The following is a 17,457-nucleotide window of genomic DNA, read 5'->3' as shown; positions in this document are numbered from 1 at the left end:
GTTTAGCTTCTAATCATCATATTTATAAAATGTAGTAGAGATGTCAGTTAAAAAAAAAAACTACTTAAAAACAGCAACAAGTTTTAGGCAAACTTTTGAAAAAAGAATTTGTGAGGTTTGAAAAAATAATATAGTTCTTGGGAAAAATTAAAAATCAAGTAGCTGAACAGTAAAGCCGACACCAGAATTGAATGGCAAAAATCCCTATATATCATGTACATTTGTCATGCTAGATTAGGATATATATATCTATGATACACACATGCAAGCACACACACACAGCAGTCAGGTACTGTTATTTCTATTTGGCTTCTGAAATCTTTATTCTATGTCATTCATATATCTCAATATTTTATTTCCTTATAATTATATAATTAAGGGAAACCATCATAGGTTCCCATAGATAAGAATATCCAAATAAATTTATTATAATGAGTTATGGGAGATGTATTTACATAATTTACATTTTTACTACATAATGTAGCAGTGGTAATTCTTTTATAATAATAAGAATGACAATTTATTGATCATACATGATTTGTTACATATTAATCTAAGTACTTAAACTATATTTTCACATTTATTCCTCATAGTAAAAATGTGAGATATGCACTACTATTGTCATTACTTTATACATGAAGAAACTACGGTTTATAGATAATTTGTCCAAGGCCATAAAGTTAGAAAACAACAGAGTTGGGATATACTTTTTGGTTTACCAAAAGACCATATCTAAAGTATGCAAATTCTATTAATCCAGTTGCATAATTTTCTTCCTGATCACAATGAGTTCTTATAAAATCTTACATTTTTAAATATACATAAACCTGGGTATAATCAATAATTAGATATTATAATTAATTAAAAATTGAGATGTTTTAACTATAATTTTTTTATGTGAAACCAAAACCTACTTATTCTTTTTTTAAAATTTCATTTTTATTTTATTTTTGTTGACAGTATTACATGTCTCCTATTTGTCCCCCTCGGACCAGCCCCTACCTGCCCCCACCCCCAGATCTTCACTACCCTATTGTTCTTGAACATGGGCTATGCATATAAATGTGATTAAACAATATAGAAGATTTTTAAAAACCAAGGGAATTTAACCACAAAATTCAGAAGAGAGGCGCCACGTGGGGGAGGAGTACTTAGGAGGACAATTGGTAATGTTCTAATGCTTGGGTTGTGCGTGAGTTCTAGCAGTTCATTATGCTGTTAAATTAAATTAAACAATGTAATCCTATATAATAAAAGCCTAATATGCTAAGTGCCAGGTTGTCCATTCAGCGGTTTAACCAATCAAGGCATAATATGCTAGTGATATGCTAGGGCCACTCAACCGCTTGCTATGACCTGCATTGACCACCAGGAGCAGATGCTCCAACTGGTAGGTTAGCTTGCTGCTGGGGTCGAGCCAATCGGGACAGAGTGAGATGGGCCAGACACGCCCTGGAGCCCTCCGATAGTCCCTCCCTGGCTGGCCAACCTCCTGTAACCCTCCCTGGCCCCAATTGTGCACTGGTGGGGTTCCTCGGCCTGGCCTGCACCCTCTCGCAATCCAGGACCCCTCAGGGGATGTCAGAGAGCTGGTTTTGGCCGGGTCCCACAGACCAGGCCGAAGGACCCCACTGGTGCACGAATTCGTGCACTGGGCCTCTAGTAAGTATATAAGTTCTTTGGTTTATCTCTCCTCGTCCCCCCGCCCCAATATGAAGGTATGTCAGTCTGTTCCATGCCTCCATGCTTCGGGTCTTATTTTGTTGGTCAATTTGTTTTGTTCATTAGATTCACAAATAAGTGAGATCATGTGGTATTTGTCTTTCTCATTTTGGCTTATTTCACTTAGCATAATAGTTTCCAGGTCCATCCATGCTGTTCCAAAGGGTAAAAGATCCCTCTTTTTTGCAGCTGCATAGTATTCCATTGTGTAAATGTCCCACAGCTTTTATATCCACTCATCCACTGATGGGCACTTGGGCTGTTTCTAAATCTTAGCTATTGTAAATAATGCTGCTATGAACATAGGGGTGCATTTATTCTTTCTGATTGGTGTTTTGGCATTTTTAGGATATAGTCCCAGAAGTGGGGTCTCTGGGTCAAATGGCAGTTCCATTTTCAAATTTTTGAGGAAACTCAATACTGTTTTCTACAGTGGCTGCACCAATCTGTATTCCCACCAGCACTGAACTAGTGTTCCTTTTTTATATATCCTCACCAGCACCTTTGTTCTAGCTCTGTTGTTTATTGATTTATTTATGAAAAGCATTCTGACAGGTATGAGGTGATATTTCATTGTGATTTTAATTTGCTTTTCTCTGATGATTAGTGATTTTAAGCATTTTTTTATATGTCTTTTGGACCTTTGTATGTCCTCTTTGGAGAAATGTCTATTCAGGTCTTCTGCCCACTTTTTAATTGGATTGTTTGTCTTCCTTTTGCTAAGTTGTATGAGTACTTTACATATTTTGGAGATTAATCCCTTATCAGATGTATCATTGGCAAATATATTCTCCCATACAAAAGGTTCCCTTTTCATTTTGATGGTGGTTTATTTTGCTGTTCAGAAGCTTTTTATTTTTTCCTTTTGTTTCTTTTATCCTAGGAGATATAGTGACAAAAATTATGCTATGTGAGATGTCTGAGATTTTACTGCCTATAGTTTCATCTAGGGTTTTTATGGTTTCACTAGAGGCCCGGTGCACAAAAATTTGTGCACTCGGGGGGGAGGGGGGGTCCCTCAGCCTGGCCTGTGCCCTCTCGCAGTTTGGGACCCCTCAGGAGATAACGACCTGCTGGCTTAGGCCTGCTCCCGGGTGGCAGAGGGCAGGCCCAATCCCTAGGTGCAGCCCCTGGTCGGGCTCAGAGCAGGGCCGATTGGGGAGTTGGGGCGCCGTCCCCTGTCACACTCAAGGCAGGGTCGATGGGGAGGTTGTGGAGCAACCCCCTGTCACACACAGAGCAGGGCCAATACGGGGGTTGGGGCACTGCCCCCTGTCACACACAGAGCAGGGCCCATCAGGGGGGTTGGGGCTCTGTACCCTGTCACGCACAGAGCAGGGCCCATCAGCGGGTTGGGGTGCTGCCCTCTATCACCCACAGAGCAGGGCGGATCAGGGGGTTGGGGCGCCGCCACTCTCACACTCAGGGCAGGGCTGATGGGGAGGTTATGGCTCTACCCCGTCACACACAGAGCAGGGCCGGGGGCGGGGGGGTTGGGGCGCCGCACCCTGTCACACACAGAGCAGGGCCCGTGGGGGGGAGCTCCCCCCATCAGGCACAGAGCAGGGTGGATAGGGAGGTTGTGGCCCCGCCCCCTGTCACACACAGAGCCGCAGGGCAATCAGGGGGTTTGGGTGCTGCCCCCGTCACGCTGATCCCGGTGCCGGGAGGCATATTACCCTTTTACTATATAGGGTAGAGGCCTGGTGCACGGGTGGGGGCCGGCTGGTTTGCCCTGAAGGGTGTCCTGGATCAGGGTGGGGGTCCCCACTGGGGTGCCTGGCCAGTCTGGGTGAGGGCCTGAGGGCTGTTTTCAGGCTGGGGGTGACTGAACTCCCAAACGCTCCTTTTTTCCTTTTTTTTTTTTTTTTAATTCTGGGCCAGCTTTAGCTTGAGGCTTGGCTCCAGCTCTTAGGCCTCCGGCTGAAAGTAGGTTTCTGGCCTTTGCTTACAATGTTGCCAATCTGCTGGCTGAAGTTGGGCGTATTTGTTACAGAGTTTCTTAAACTGCAAGCTCAGAGGCAGCGGCAGGCGGGGAACGTTGGTTTCCTCCGTCACTGAGGCAACCAAGCCTCATGTTAGTTTCAAGCTGCCTGGCTGCCGGCCGCCATCTTGGCTGACAGTTAATTTGCATATCTCGCTGATTAGCCAATGAAAAGGGTATCGGTCGTACGCCAATTACCATGTTTCTCTTTTATTAGATAGGATGGCTTACATTTAAGTCTTTTATCCATTTTGAATTTATTTTTGCAAGTTGGTCGTCTAGTTTCATATTTTTACATGTGTCTGTCAGTTTTCATAACACCATTTGTTGAAGAGACTGTCTTGAATCCATTGTATGTTCTTGCCTCTTTTGTCAAATATTAACTGACCATAATGATGGGCTCTCTGTTCTGTTCCATTGATCGATATGCTGTTCCCAGTACCAGGCTTTTTTTTTAAATTACAGTGGCTTTGCAGTATAGTTTGCTATCTAGTACTGTGATCCCTCCAACTTTGTTCTTCTTTTTCAGGATTGCTGCAGTTATTCAGGTCTTTTATGGTTCCATGTAAAATTTTGGACTATTTGTTCTAGTTCTGTGAAGAATACAATTCACTGAAATTTTTATAATATAAATAAGCCTCATATTCTACTCTAAATTTAATGTTAATTTAATGTTAATGTTAAATAAGCCTCATATTCTACTCTAATTGCATTCTTAATCAATCCTTCAACTGGCATAGACATAGAAATAAATTCATGTGTTTGCTTTTAACAGTGTTGCTAAGGTACAAATTCCATACTATGGCAAATCCAGCCTAAAAAAGTTGTGAAAATAATATAGAAGCATGATTTTTCAATTTGATTATTTCAATTTTTTTTTCCTTATACACATTCAATACACGGACTAGCTTATGAGTTAAAAAATACTTTAGTCAGTTTAAGAAGGTTTGTAAACATACAGTTTATATTAAATGTCTAGTGTTTGGCACTGCTGTCCCAAACACCAGACATTTACCTCAAATACTTAAAATTGTTGACACAGTAATTTTGATAGTATTATAAATGAGAGAGCATATAAAAACAATGAACTTGATATAAAATAGAGGAAATGTTTGGGAATAGGAGTTAGAAAAAATTAGTGCAAATTGAGAAAAGAGGTGCATAGATCTAGGTCAGAGAGAAAAGGTCAGAAAGATGAAAAGTCTTGGAAGGTATGTAGAGGATGACTGAAAACAGATGCTGGCAGAAGTGGAGAAAAGAGATGATGATTCTGAAGCTTATTTATCCTTTAAAGATAGGGAAACAGAAATTAAATGGCCTTTTCTATCCAGCAGGAAATACAAAAAATATATATTTATTACCAATTTTGAACAGAAAAGTAATGAAACCAAACCTCGTGTGGACTACAGGGCCAGGTCATGGTTCTTCATAATAATGAAATTAATATCAATAGCTACTAAAAATGTTTGTCGTACAGCATTTAGTTAATGCATATATCAAGGACCGACTAAGCGGAAGAAATTATTATTGTCTTATTACCATCAAAATTTTTCAGTGTTACTCCAATTGCCATTCCCTGGTTTTCTATGCATAGACATATTTGAGTAGTAAAGGCATAGGGAAACAGTAAAGGGATAATGGATCCATCCTGATTTGAGATATTTGTGATGTTACAGATCTAAATAGAGTTTTTAATTTTTTGATACTTTCAATGTAATGTTTTAGAAAAAAGATATAGCAAAATTCCTTTTATTGTATCACAGACAATGTTTTCAAGACAAAATATTGCAAGATTGTCTCTGATTAGAAGATTTAAAAATATGTAAATTTTAAAAAAAGAAGACATCAATTAACTATGTAAATAAGATAGTCAAAAGTTGATTTATCTTTGTTTATAACTAGTTTGCTTTTTTGAAGGATTATTTGAAGAGATGTTGAAAAATGAGCAACACTGGAGCTCAGATAAAAAGTTTTTAATTCTAAAATCAAGGGCATAGAAGAATTAGATTCAAGTCTTAAAAGACCTTCTAAAAATGATCTAAAGTAGTGAAATTTTAGGTGAAGGCATTAATAGTAGTTTATTTTTAAAAAAGTCCTATAAACTTATATTCCCAAAAGCAGGCATGCAGTTATCATATGAAGTAAGTTACAGTACTAACGTGTTACCTGTCATCATGACAGCATTTCAGTCTTTGTCATGATGAGAAAACTAATGTCATAGCTTTGGGAAAGAAGACTAACCTTGCTGTTTGCCAAGTGAGATATTTTAAAGTATCGCATTTCATTCTTATCTTAAGATAATTAACATTATGTCATTAACAATCACATGAAGATATAGCAATAACATGTATATCCATTAACTAGTTTAATGCATTTGGAACAAAATCTGCATTACTGAAATTTATCACTTAGATTCAGACTGCAAGGGGTTTTCTGTCAACTGAAAAACACAAATCGTATTATGAAGGCAACGTGTAACCTACCATATTATCCATTGGAGGTTATATTCTTGAGTTTGTATAAGCAAAATATCTTGAATCAGACACGCAGTGTAATCAACAGGTCTCTTATGTGGCATGGTTTTCCATAAGGTTCTTCCCTTTGTTTGCACAGCTGCGTTCTACAGACCTTATATCACATTTCCCTTAGATTACTGTCACTGCTGTTTTAAACCTAGTGACCATTTCCAGGAAGAAAGTAGCTTGCACAAATGTTTGATCTTACGAAAACTTGATCTAGTCTTTCATTATCATTGTTAGTTTCAACTTTCATATAGTCAAGATATTTGGATTATTCAATATACTGTTAAATGGTGACCTCATTAAAAAGGAAGAAATGTTTATGCAAATTTTAGCCCAGAGAATATAGTAGAGCACATTAGTGTCATTAAATCATTTTATTAGAAATATTATGTCATGAAGTAATTGATTTACAGATTGATTTATTGGCTTTGAAGAGATATCTAAAATTTCAATCTCAAAGGTTATATTGGCTCCAAAATGAAATTTATAGGTCAATAGTGATATGAACTTAATACCAAATCGCATGATTCATCTTTAAGCATATGCACTTTTAATGAAACACACTGAAGTCAATAAACTCTGTATTAGCAACAAGCACCCAATTAGTAAGATCCTGGGCTACTCGGTTCTTACCTAAGGAATTCACAGTCTGAATTTTCACATTCATTTTTGTTGTTGTTGTTGTGAATCCTCACCAGAGGAATTTTTTCCATTGATTTTTAGAGAAAGTGGAAGGGAGGGAAGGAGGGGGAGGAGAGAAAGTGTGTGCCAGTGAGAGAGAGAGAAAGAGAGAGAGAGAGAGAGAGAGAGAGAGAGAGAGAGAGAGAGAGAGAGACATTGATGTGGGAGACAAATCAATTGGTTGCCTCCCACATGTGTCCTGACCTGAGCCACAGGATTGAACCTGCAACCCAGTTATGTGCCCTTGACTGGGAATCAAACCCGTGACCCTTCGGTGTGCGGGTCAATGTTCTAACCACTGAGAACACCAGCCAGGTGGGCTGAATTTTCACATTCATCTGAACATCTCACTTCCCTAGCTGACTGTCTCCTCTGCTCATAAGTTACCACCAGGATAAAGTATGTTTCTAAGAACAAAAAGGCCCTTCTGCATCTGTGTCCAACCTCATCGTTCCAAGGGTAATCACCTGCCCCTACTGCTCCAGTATCCCATGACCACCACAATGAATTTCTCACTGTTCCTAAATGTTTTAGGTTATTTTATTCTTTTGTGCCTTTTCATAAGATGACCTTTCCTCGATTTTCAATGGTGCAATGATCATTCAAAAATCCAATTCATATGTTATTTTGTATCTGAAGCCTTACTGGACTTCCCATCTGACAAAGCAGTTCACATATTCCACAAAACCATGACTACAAAAGTGAAGCATTCTTGATTTGATAACACACATGTTTCTCTTGAGAGTAACATAGAAGGATCCTCAAAACTTTTTCAGCGTAGTTTTTATGTTGAATAAATTAATGGTTCTTATGATTAACTTTATAATTATTATAATTATCCTATATAATAAAAGCCTAATATGCTAAGTGTCTGGTCGACCAGTCAGCCATTCAACCAATCAAAGCATAATAAGCTAATGATATGCTAAGGCTGCTCAACCACTCACTATAATGTGCACTGACCACCAGGGGGCAGACGCTCGACTGGTAGATTAGCTTGCTGCTGGGGTCCAGCCTATCAGGACTGAACAAGATGGGCTGGACATGCCCTGGAGCCCTCCCACAGTCCCTCCCCGGCTGGCCAACCTCCCCTATCCCTTCCTGCCGCCCCGATCATGCATTTGTAGGGTCCCTCGGCCTGGCCTGCACCCACATTGCCTTTAGTCATTATGTTTAGATTTCTCCAATTTGTGACAGTTTCTCTGACTTTTCTTGTTTTTCATGATTTTGACACCTTTAAAGAGTACTGGTGACTCTGGCTGGTCTCAGTTGGTTAGAGTGTTGTCCCATGCACCAAAGAGTTGTGGGTCGAGTCCCAGTCAGGGCACATACCTAGGCTGTGGTTAGATCCCTGGTCAGGACACATACCCAGATTGCAGGTTTGATCCTGTTTGGGCACGTAGGGGAGGCAACCGATCAATGTTTCTCTCTTGTATATTGATGTTTCTCCCTCTCACTCTCTATCTCTTCTTGTCATCTCAAACTCAATAAAAACATACCCTCTTGTCAAACCTCAGAGGGAAGGTGGGGGTGGGTGGGTGAGTGTGAAGAGATCAACCAAAAAATTTGTATGTGTATATACATAACCATGGTCACAGACAATAGGGTAGTGAAGGTCTGAGGCTCGGGGTGTGGGCGGTCTAGAAGGGGCAATGGAGGAAAAAAAGATGATATATAGCCCTAGCCGGTTTGGCTCACTGAATAGAGCATCGGCCTGGGGACTGAAGAGTCCCGGGTTCGATCCCGGTCAAGGGCATGCACCTTGGTTGCAGGCACATCCCCAGTAGCGGGTGTGCAGGAGGCAGCTGATTGATGCTTCTCTCTCATCTCATCGATGTTTCTAACTCTCTATCCCTCTCCCTTCCTCTCTGTAAAAAATCAATAAAATATATTAAAATAAAAGAGGATTTATAAAATACTGTCAACAATAAAAATTTAAAAATATATATTCTCAGGGTGAAGATAAAAAAAGAATACTGGTGAAATATTTTGTAGCATTTTATTCATTTTGGGCTTGTTTGATGTTTTCTCATAAGATTAGGTTTATTGATTTGGGAAAATGCATTTAATTATCCTTTTTATATATTATTGGATTTAACTGGCTAAAACTTTGGAAGTTATGAGGAATGTTGGTCTATAGTTTTTTATAATCTTTTAATGTTTTCGTTTCATTTTGTTATCAATGTATAATGCTTGATTCATAGGATGAGTTAGGAAGAAATTCTTCCATTTTAATTTTCTGCAAGAAAATTGTGTGTGGAATTGATATTATTTATTTCTTGAAAGTTTGGTAGAATGCACCAGTGAAGCTGCCAGAGTCTGGTGGTGATAACCTGAAAGGTGAGTCCAGGGTTATTCCCAGGGTCATGTCTCTCAATGCCAAAGAATGAACTCCACGGACCAGAAGATTCAAGCACAAGTGTGGGAAATTTATTATAAGCAGATTCAGACTCCCCTCACAGGGAAGGGACCCCAATAATGGGCTGCCCAGTGAAGCCTTCTAGTCCACGGGTATATATTTGCTACAAGCCTGCTTCTGTCTCTATCCGTGTTGTCACCTGATTGATTCCCTCAGTTGTTCTTGCCCAGCAACGGACCTGAACTTTCCCTGTTTGTGTTCTTTCTCTGTCCCTGTGCTGAACATGTTCTGTTTCTATGTGTCAGTCCACCTTATTGTTGCAGGCCCTCCCTTGTTTTCCCAGGCCTCCCGCTTAGAGTCCAGAAATATTTTATTATTTCTGCTTGGTTGGTTCCTGTGGTTAGGCTGCTCAAACGGCATCTGCCTCTGCCTAAGTTCCACCTGCTTTGGTTTTCCACTGGACCCTGCCCTATCTGCCCGCGTTTCAGGTTAACCTTCTTAGTCTTTTGTTTGTTTGTTTTTGGTGTTTTTTTTTTTTATGGGAAGGTTTTTAACTCAAATTCAAATTATTTAATAGATATAGGGATCTTCGGGTTTTCTATTTATTCCTGAGTAAACTTTGGCAGTTTGTGTCTTTCAAATAGTATTGTCCTTTTCATTTGGGTTGTCTACTGACTTCTGCGCATGGGCCACAAAGTTTCAATCGCACTGTCCGTGCACGCCTGCACGTGGTATTTTGTGGAAGAGCCACACTCAAGGGGCCAAAGAGCCGCATGTGGCTCGCGAGCCGCAGTTTGCCGACCAGTGGTCTAACATATTGGCATAATAATATCCACAATATTATTTTATTATAATTTTTAATATTGGTAAATTCTGTAGTAATGTCAGCCATCTCCTTTCTGACATTTGTAATTTATGTCTTCTTTTTTCCTAATATATCTGACTAAATGTTTTCAATTTCATTGATCTCTAAGAACCAGCTTTTGGTATAGTTGTTTTTCTGATTTTTATCTTATTGATTTCTGTTCCAAGCTGTATTTTTTTTCTTTCTACTACTTAATTTTGGTTTAGTATACTATCCTTTTTCTATTTGATTGAAGAGAAGCTAATGTCATTGATTTGAGAACTTATTTATTTTTAATATTGTCATTTATTTCTACAAATATTCTCTCTTTCTAAATTTTGCTTTGGCAGGATCCCACACATTTTTATACATGTATTTTCATTTATTGCATCAGAATTTCTAATTTTCTCCTAATTTGATTCATTGGTTATTTAGAAGTATATTATTTAATTTAATTTGGTTATTTTTTATAGTTATTTCTGTTATTGATTTTATAATTTAATTTCATTGACAAATTCAAGGACATCCTATGTATGATTTGAACCCATTTAAATTTATTGAGACCTAGTGTATGGTCTATAATATTTCAGTGAATATTCCATGTATACTTGAAAAGAATGTGTTAGAGTGAAGTGTTCTGTGAATATCAATTAGGTCAAATTAGTTGATAGTATTTTTTAAATATTATACACCATTACTAATTTTCAGCTTATTTCTATCCATTAGTGGAAAAGTTATTGCAATTCCCAATTATAATTTTTCTATTTATTAGAAATATGTGTTAAGAAGTAATTAGAATGTAGGAGGAATGAGCAACTGTGAATTGAAAAGGTCAATTAAAGTTATAAAAGAAGCAGACATAGCAAACTATTTTATTTCTTTGGTAACTAGGCATTTGTATTGTTTTTCTGTAAAATTTTTAATTAGTTGCTCATTTTTCTAATAAAGTGTTTGTGTTTTTATTGAATTTTTAACATTTTTTTATAGAGCATTTATAGTCATATATCTTGTTAAATGTTGATATTTAGGAAATTTTAAAAAATATTTTTATTGATTTCAGAGAGAAAGGGAGAGGGAGAGAGAGATAGAAACATCAATGATAAGAGGGAATCATTGATCGGCTGCCTCCTACACATTGGAATTGAACCTAGGACCCTTCAGTCCTCAGGCCGACGTTCTAGCCACTGAACCAAACTGGCTAGGGTAGGAATTTTTTGATACATATATAGTGACTTAGTAAAGTGTGACTTCACTGAACTTTATGAATTATATCACTGATATTTTAGTCTTCTGTATTCTAAATTAATTTTTCAATAGTTATGCATTTTCCCTTTATTTTTTCTTTAAAGAATTGGCCAAATATTTCTAAGCACTGTTAAATTGTATTACTGATAGTGGATATGCTTGTCTATTATCAATTTATAATGAGAATAGCTCATATTTCAATATCAACTGAATGATTTTATTTTGCTTTTAGATTCATGTTTGTTTTCATTAAATAGTGTTTTTTTAGTACTTTATTGAATTTTATGAGACATAGTGGTTGGATATTATAAAATGATTTTTGAGCAATCACTAAAATGTATTTGTAAGCTATGCACATAAATTATAATTTCTTAATAATTAATCATTACATTGCTTGAATATGATCAAATTGGTGACAGTTTATTATTTCACTGTAATATTAAATTAAATATTTTACTTTATTTAGGATTTTGCATATAGAAAAAGTCATAATACTTGATTATTTTTCTTTTAATTTTGAACTATTTTGTCAGATTTTTACATCAGAATTGTATAAAACAATTTTATGTCTGTATGCAATATAATATACTAGTTAATCTCCATAATCACAATTCTTGCCTTTGTCAGTTTTAGTTTTATTTAGTCACACTCTGATAATGTGTAGTAGTATCTCTCTGGTTCAAATATGCACTTCAATGGTTTGCAATGAGGATAATCTTTCTTTTTTCATATACATATTAGTATTTGGATATCCTCACTTCTGAAGTGCTTGTTCAAGTGTTTTTCCCATTATCCTAATTACACTGTTGTCTTTTTTCTCAGTGCCATGCAAAGGTTACCATGGATATGAGTCTCTTTTTGGATATATGTATTATAAATATTATTTCACATTTTTATTTGCCTTTAGTTTTTCTAAATAATGGTACCTTTTGACGATTGGGAGTTCTTGATTTTAAATGATCCATTTTTAATGGTTATTGTTTTTTATAATTTGTTTATGAAATCTTTTCATATCTCAAAGTCATGGAGTTATTCCATCTTATCATTTAGAAGGTAGTTAAGGTGCCACACAGCATACAATGGGCTCTGATGGTCACTTCCCTCTTTAAAGCATTAGATATCAAATCACATCACATAAAATCCAGCAATCACAATAACTTCAGTGCTTATAACTCCTACCGAAATAAGCAAAACAAAGGAAATCCCTGAGCGAGCAGAGGCTGTATCTTACCAGCAAGAGTTTACTCTTGAATTTCTGGGATAAGAGAAGGAAGAGAGTAAGTGAGAGTCTGAGGAAAAGATAATATAGGTTAATACTCTAATATATTAATCTAGATGAGATATGCCTATAATATACACTGAAAAAGTATAATTGGATAGAAAAAGGTAGATTATGATATGGAAGAGGTAAAAGCTACAGGCTCTGGTATCTAAATGGTTTTGGAAGATTAAGCTGTCCAGGATAATTTCAAAGATTCTGAATTAGATGACTAAGTTTTAGGAACTGAGATAAAAGGTAAAGAAAAAGAAAATTTCTCTAGAGGGGAAAATAACTTTATTGAATGTGTTGTGTTTGAATTTTCTTTGGGACATCGGATAGGAAAGTCTGATGATTAATTGGAAATATAATTTTTAAGCTAAAAAGAAAACCGGGACTAGAGACTATGGATTAGAAAGTCATTAGTGTATAAATAATATTGTCGGTACTTGGAGAATTCCACAAAGTATGACTCAAGACTTAAAAACAAGTGAATTGAGATACCAGTAAAATGAATTTTAAAATGTAAAAAAGGTTAAATATGTAAAAGCACACATTGATATAAATAAAATATTCTAGCAGTAATATAAGTGATAATAAATTATTTGGATAAGTTAGCACATACGAGGAATAAATTTGTCCATCAGAAATTGGGTTGGTAAGTCATGGAAGTGTAGAAAAAATTCATGAAAGCAAATTCTGATAGTTTTCATTCTTTAGGGCTCTTAAATCCAATAATTTAATTGGCTAATACCAGGGTCTATTGTAATTAATCTTAGTTTTTTTTGTTTGATAAAACAGATGATAATGATGGAAAATTGATATTTAAATGGAAAACCAACATTTCAGAAGAACTTTCATTTCACTTTTCTTTAAGATTCTCTTATTTTATGTAAAAAACTTATCGCATGTATTTTTTTTTATTACTCAAGCAATTATTAAAGAGTATGAGAAATAGCTATTACTTTTTATTGGGCATCTTATATCCTGGGCGCTGTTACATGTTATATATATATGTATAATCTTAATTAGTATTAAGCCCAATAAATTAAATATTATATTTATTTATTTTACAGATGGGCAACTGGCTTTAGAAAGCTTAATTCAAAAGTTACACATAGAGTAAGTGACTGAAAGTTAACATAAAGCCTGGCCTCTGGTCACTATAACAAATTGTTTGAGAAAATTAATATCCCTCTCAGGAGCACTTCTGAATCCTCTTTACTATTTTTTCTAACAGGAGTTATTTCCTCAAGAGAAAAATAAAAATCTAGGAAAATAAAAAGAAGACAGAAAGAAAACCTCTAGGAAACTACAAAGAAGACAGGAAAAATTTCAAATTGTGACTTTTTTTTTCCCCAAACCACATCTACAAGTCAATTTTGAAACACAACAATATTTGGGAATTAACAGAGAGCTTAAAAGATAGAAGTTAGAAACTATCAAAGACTTTATTTAAAGTATCTATTGTCCATGGAATCCAGCTAAAAGTCTCTACCAGTTACTAAAACATCCCTACAGACCAACTGCTTTCAAAAAGACCTACCACTGTCACAAAATGGTGCCACTGACATATTATGATCAACACTTTGCAGCTTTAGAACACTCTTACCAACTGGCCTCAACCAACTCATTAACACATCAGTACATAGGAGAAAATCTAAATCAACCCAATAATCAATCTGTGGTTATAGCACAATCTGATAATAATTACCTTGCAGCACCTCCATTAAGCTCTAACGAGAAGATGCAGAGATCTTTTGCCAAGCCTCAGGACACAATTTCACAGGGCTTCTGTAACCGAGCTCTGAAATCACCAGTACCCCAGTCCAAACATCAGGATCCACCCTCAGTAGGCCTCCACCAGAGAACTTCATTGCAGTCTAATTGGAGAACTCTGAGATCACCTTTACCCCTCCCCAAACTTCAGACCTCTTCACTTGACTTCAACAAGGCATCATCATCATCATCCCTGGAACCCAATCAAACAACTTTGAGCTCACAATTATCCCTCCCCAGACCTCAGAATGCAACTTCCTTAGATCTTTGCTGGACATCACCTGCACTGAAGTTTAATAAAAGAGTCGCAAGTTCATCATTATTCCCCTTCAAATATCAAGAAACATCTTCCCAAGACATCCTCTGGACACCATCATCTTTGCAATCTAATAAAAAAGCCCTTAGCTCAACATTACCTCAGTCCAAGCCTCAGAAATTATCTTCATCGGACAACCTTTGTATGTCTTCATTAGATAACCAACAAAGATCTTTGAGCTCACTATCACTTACCTCTACACCTCAAAGAAATGACTTGCTTCCGTTATCACCTTCATTGCAGCCTAATCAAATGGCTTTTAGCTCACCTTTACCTGATTCCAAACCTCAGACACCACCTGTATTGAGCCCTAATTCTTGTGTTCTGAGCTTACCATTGTCTAACTCAAAACCAAGGAAATCACCTTTACCACATTCTGTCCACCAGACTCAGAGTGTGCCATTGTTCCAGCCCAAATCCCTAACAGTGCTTACACTGGATCATACCTCCAGGACCCTGGGTTCACCAGTTAGTGACTCCAAGTTTCAAGACACCACTTCACCAAATGACAAACACAGAGTCACAGATGTGTCTTTACCCCATATCAAACCAAGTATCTCAGGTCAATCATTATCGAGATCCAAATACTGCATCAGGAACACGGCTGCTACAACATGGGGCTCCAGAATCCAGAGCAAAAACAACTTTGATCTTTACTCAAAGAAATATTCAAATAAAGAAATTCCATGGACTTTAGATTATATTTATCCTTGCATTGTTAAAGGTGGGACTGTCCCTAATAATGTTGTAAGTAAAATTATCAGTTCTCTCTCTAAGACCAGAATCCAAAGGGATCTCAGTAGGCAAATTATCTTTCGAAGAATGAGGGGAAGGCCAAATCCTCATCCTGGTCCCCGCCTTTCATCAAATTATGTGGTGTGTTTAGCTTGTGCTTCCTGCATAAAAACTCATTGCAATCATCTTACAGGAAAAAAAGATCCTCGTGGTGCAATGCTATCTGTCATACCGACACTGGAGCCCAGTTCTGAGGGGAAAATAGAGGTGAAATTAGTTTTTATTCTTTCAATACCAGAGACTTCTTTCTCATCTTGTCTCCTATTCCCTGTGAAAAAAAATCAATCCGATGAAGCCCTTGAAGACAACCTTGAAAAAATGGAGAAGATAGCAGAGTTTTTTCCTACTAAAACTGATAACATCCATGGACTGACAGTAGTCTCTGAAAACAAAGTTGTAAGCCAACAGCCCCAGGCTATTGACTGGTTGCTTTATGTTAAGAAAAGTAATTCTCAGCCACAGACTAGGCTCCCATCCTCTTCCTCCTCCCTATCTTTCTCTTCATCCTCTTCTTCATCTTCTTCCTCCTCTTCCTCTTTGATTGCGCCCTCCTTATCCTTTCCTTACGACGAGTCGAGGACATCTACCCCCTCAGGTTGTATGTTCACTAGGTTAGTTAGTTACCACCGTTTGCCTCCAGGGGTCTCCTGGCTTGAGTTTATATGTAGCAAAAATTACCAGCTACTTTCTGGAAAAACACAACAAAGTCACTCACCATCTCCCAACACAAATCCTATAAGGAACAGCACCATAGTGAAAGAGCCAACGGGGTCAAAGATACTGTTCAAAATTTTCCAGGCATAGTAAATGAGAGAAATCTTGATTAAATTAATGTTTTGTGTCTTTGAAAGCAATTGACCTTTAGTTCTTTGAGACTAGAGTTTGATTTCTTATCATGTTTATTAAAATTCTTGGTAATAACTGAATGGGACTCGATATTTCAGTTAATGATGCACCCAGTTAAGTGAACTATTACTCTTAAGTCTATTTCCTAGTTAAGTAATGAACTACAATCCCTAGAAACCAAAACTGAATCTCTTGTTTGTAACCAAATGGCTAACTTATAGTAGCCACTGTATAATTATTTTTTTTAAAATATATTTTATTGAATTTTTACAGAGAGGAAAGGAGAGGGCCAGAGAGCCAGAAACATCGATGAGAGAGAAACATTAATCAGCCGCCTCCTGCACGCTCCCTACTGGGGATGTGCCTGCAACCAAGGCACATGCCCCCGACCGGAATCAAACCTGGGACCCCTGAGTCCGCAGGTCGACACTCCATCCACCGAGCCAAACCGGCTAGGGTAGCCACTATATAATTATTGTTAAATTAATCATAATTGGCTATTGAGAAATACCTTATCGGTCTTTTTTTTTTTTTTCCCCCTGTGCCTCCTGGTTTTCTCATCTGCAATTTTTTTTTTTTTTACAAATTACTCAGTTATTGCTTATTATAGTTTTAAATCACTTTTCCAGACTATTATTGACATCCAGAATCCTGAGTTTAGTAATCCAAACAAATCTAAACTCTAAATTTAAATAATTACCTTAATGTTTTGTGTTTTTTTATTTTAAAAAAACACACGATTTTAAATATAATGTTACGTGCAATAAACCTTAATATTTCAAGAAAAATTATTTTAAATATGAGGTTACATGCAATAAACACCAATTATTCAAGAAAAAAGATCTTACAAAAATAATATTACCTGCAGTAAACATTAATATTTCAAGAATAAAAGGATTTTAAGTATGATAATATTATCAAAAGTGTACTAACATAGTATATCACAAAAGTTGTAGAAATATTAAAAATCTGCAAATAACAGCATTACTTCTATTATATTCTAGAATATTTTTTCCCCTCTGGCTCTATTTTTGTTCATCAGTTTATATTGTTCATTATATTCCACAAATGAGTGAGATCATATGATATTTATTTTTCTCCAACTT

General features: G+C 36.7%; 1 protein-coding gene across 1 annotated transcript; it reads left to right on the top strand.

Annotated features, from left to right (window-relative positions):
• Nucleotides 1–14,173: 14,173 nt before the first annotated feature.
• On the top strand, nucleotides 14,174–16,309 carry CSNKA2IP (casein kinase 2 subunit alpha' interacting protein). Its single transcript, XM_059686021.1, has one exon. It carries the CDS (start codon nucleotides 14,174–14,176, stop codon nucleotides 16,307–16,309), a length of 2,136 nt encoding a protein of 711 aa, XP_059542004.1.
• Nucleotides 16,310–17,457: the final 1,148 nt, after the last annotated feature.

This window comes from Myotis daubentonii, chromosome 3, assembly GCF_963259705.1.
Source record: "Myotis daubentonii chromosome 3, mMyoDau2.1, whole genome shotgun sequence".
Taxonomy (NCBI): Eukaryota; Metazoa; Chordata; class Mammalia; order Chiroptera; family Vespertilionidae; genus Myotis; species Myotis daubentonii.
This window is presented reverse-complemented; position numbering and strand designations above follow the sequence as displayed.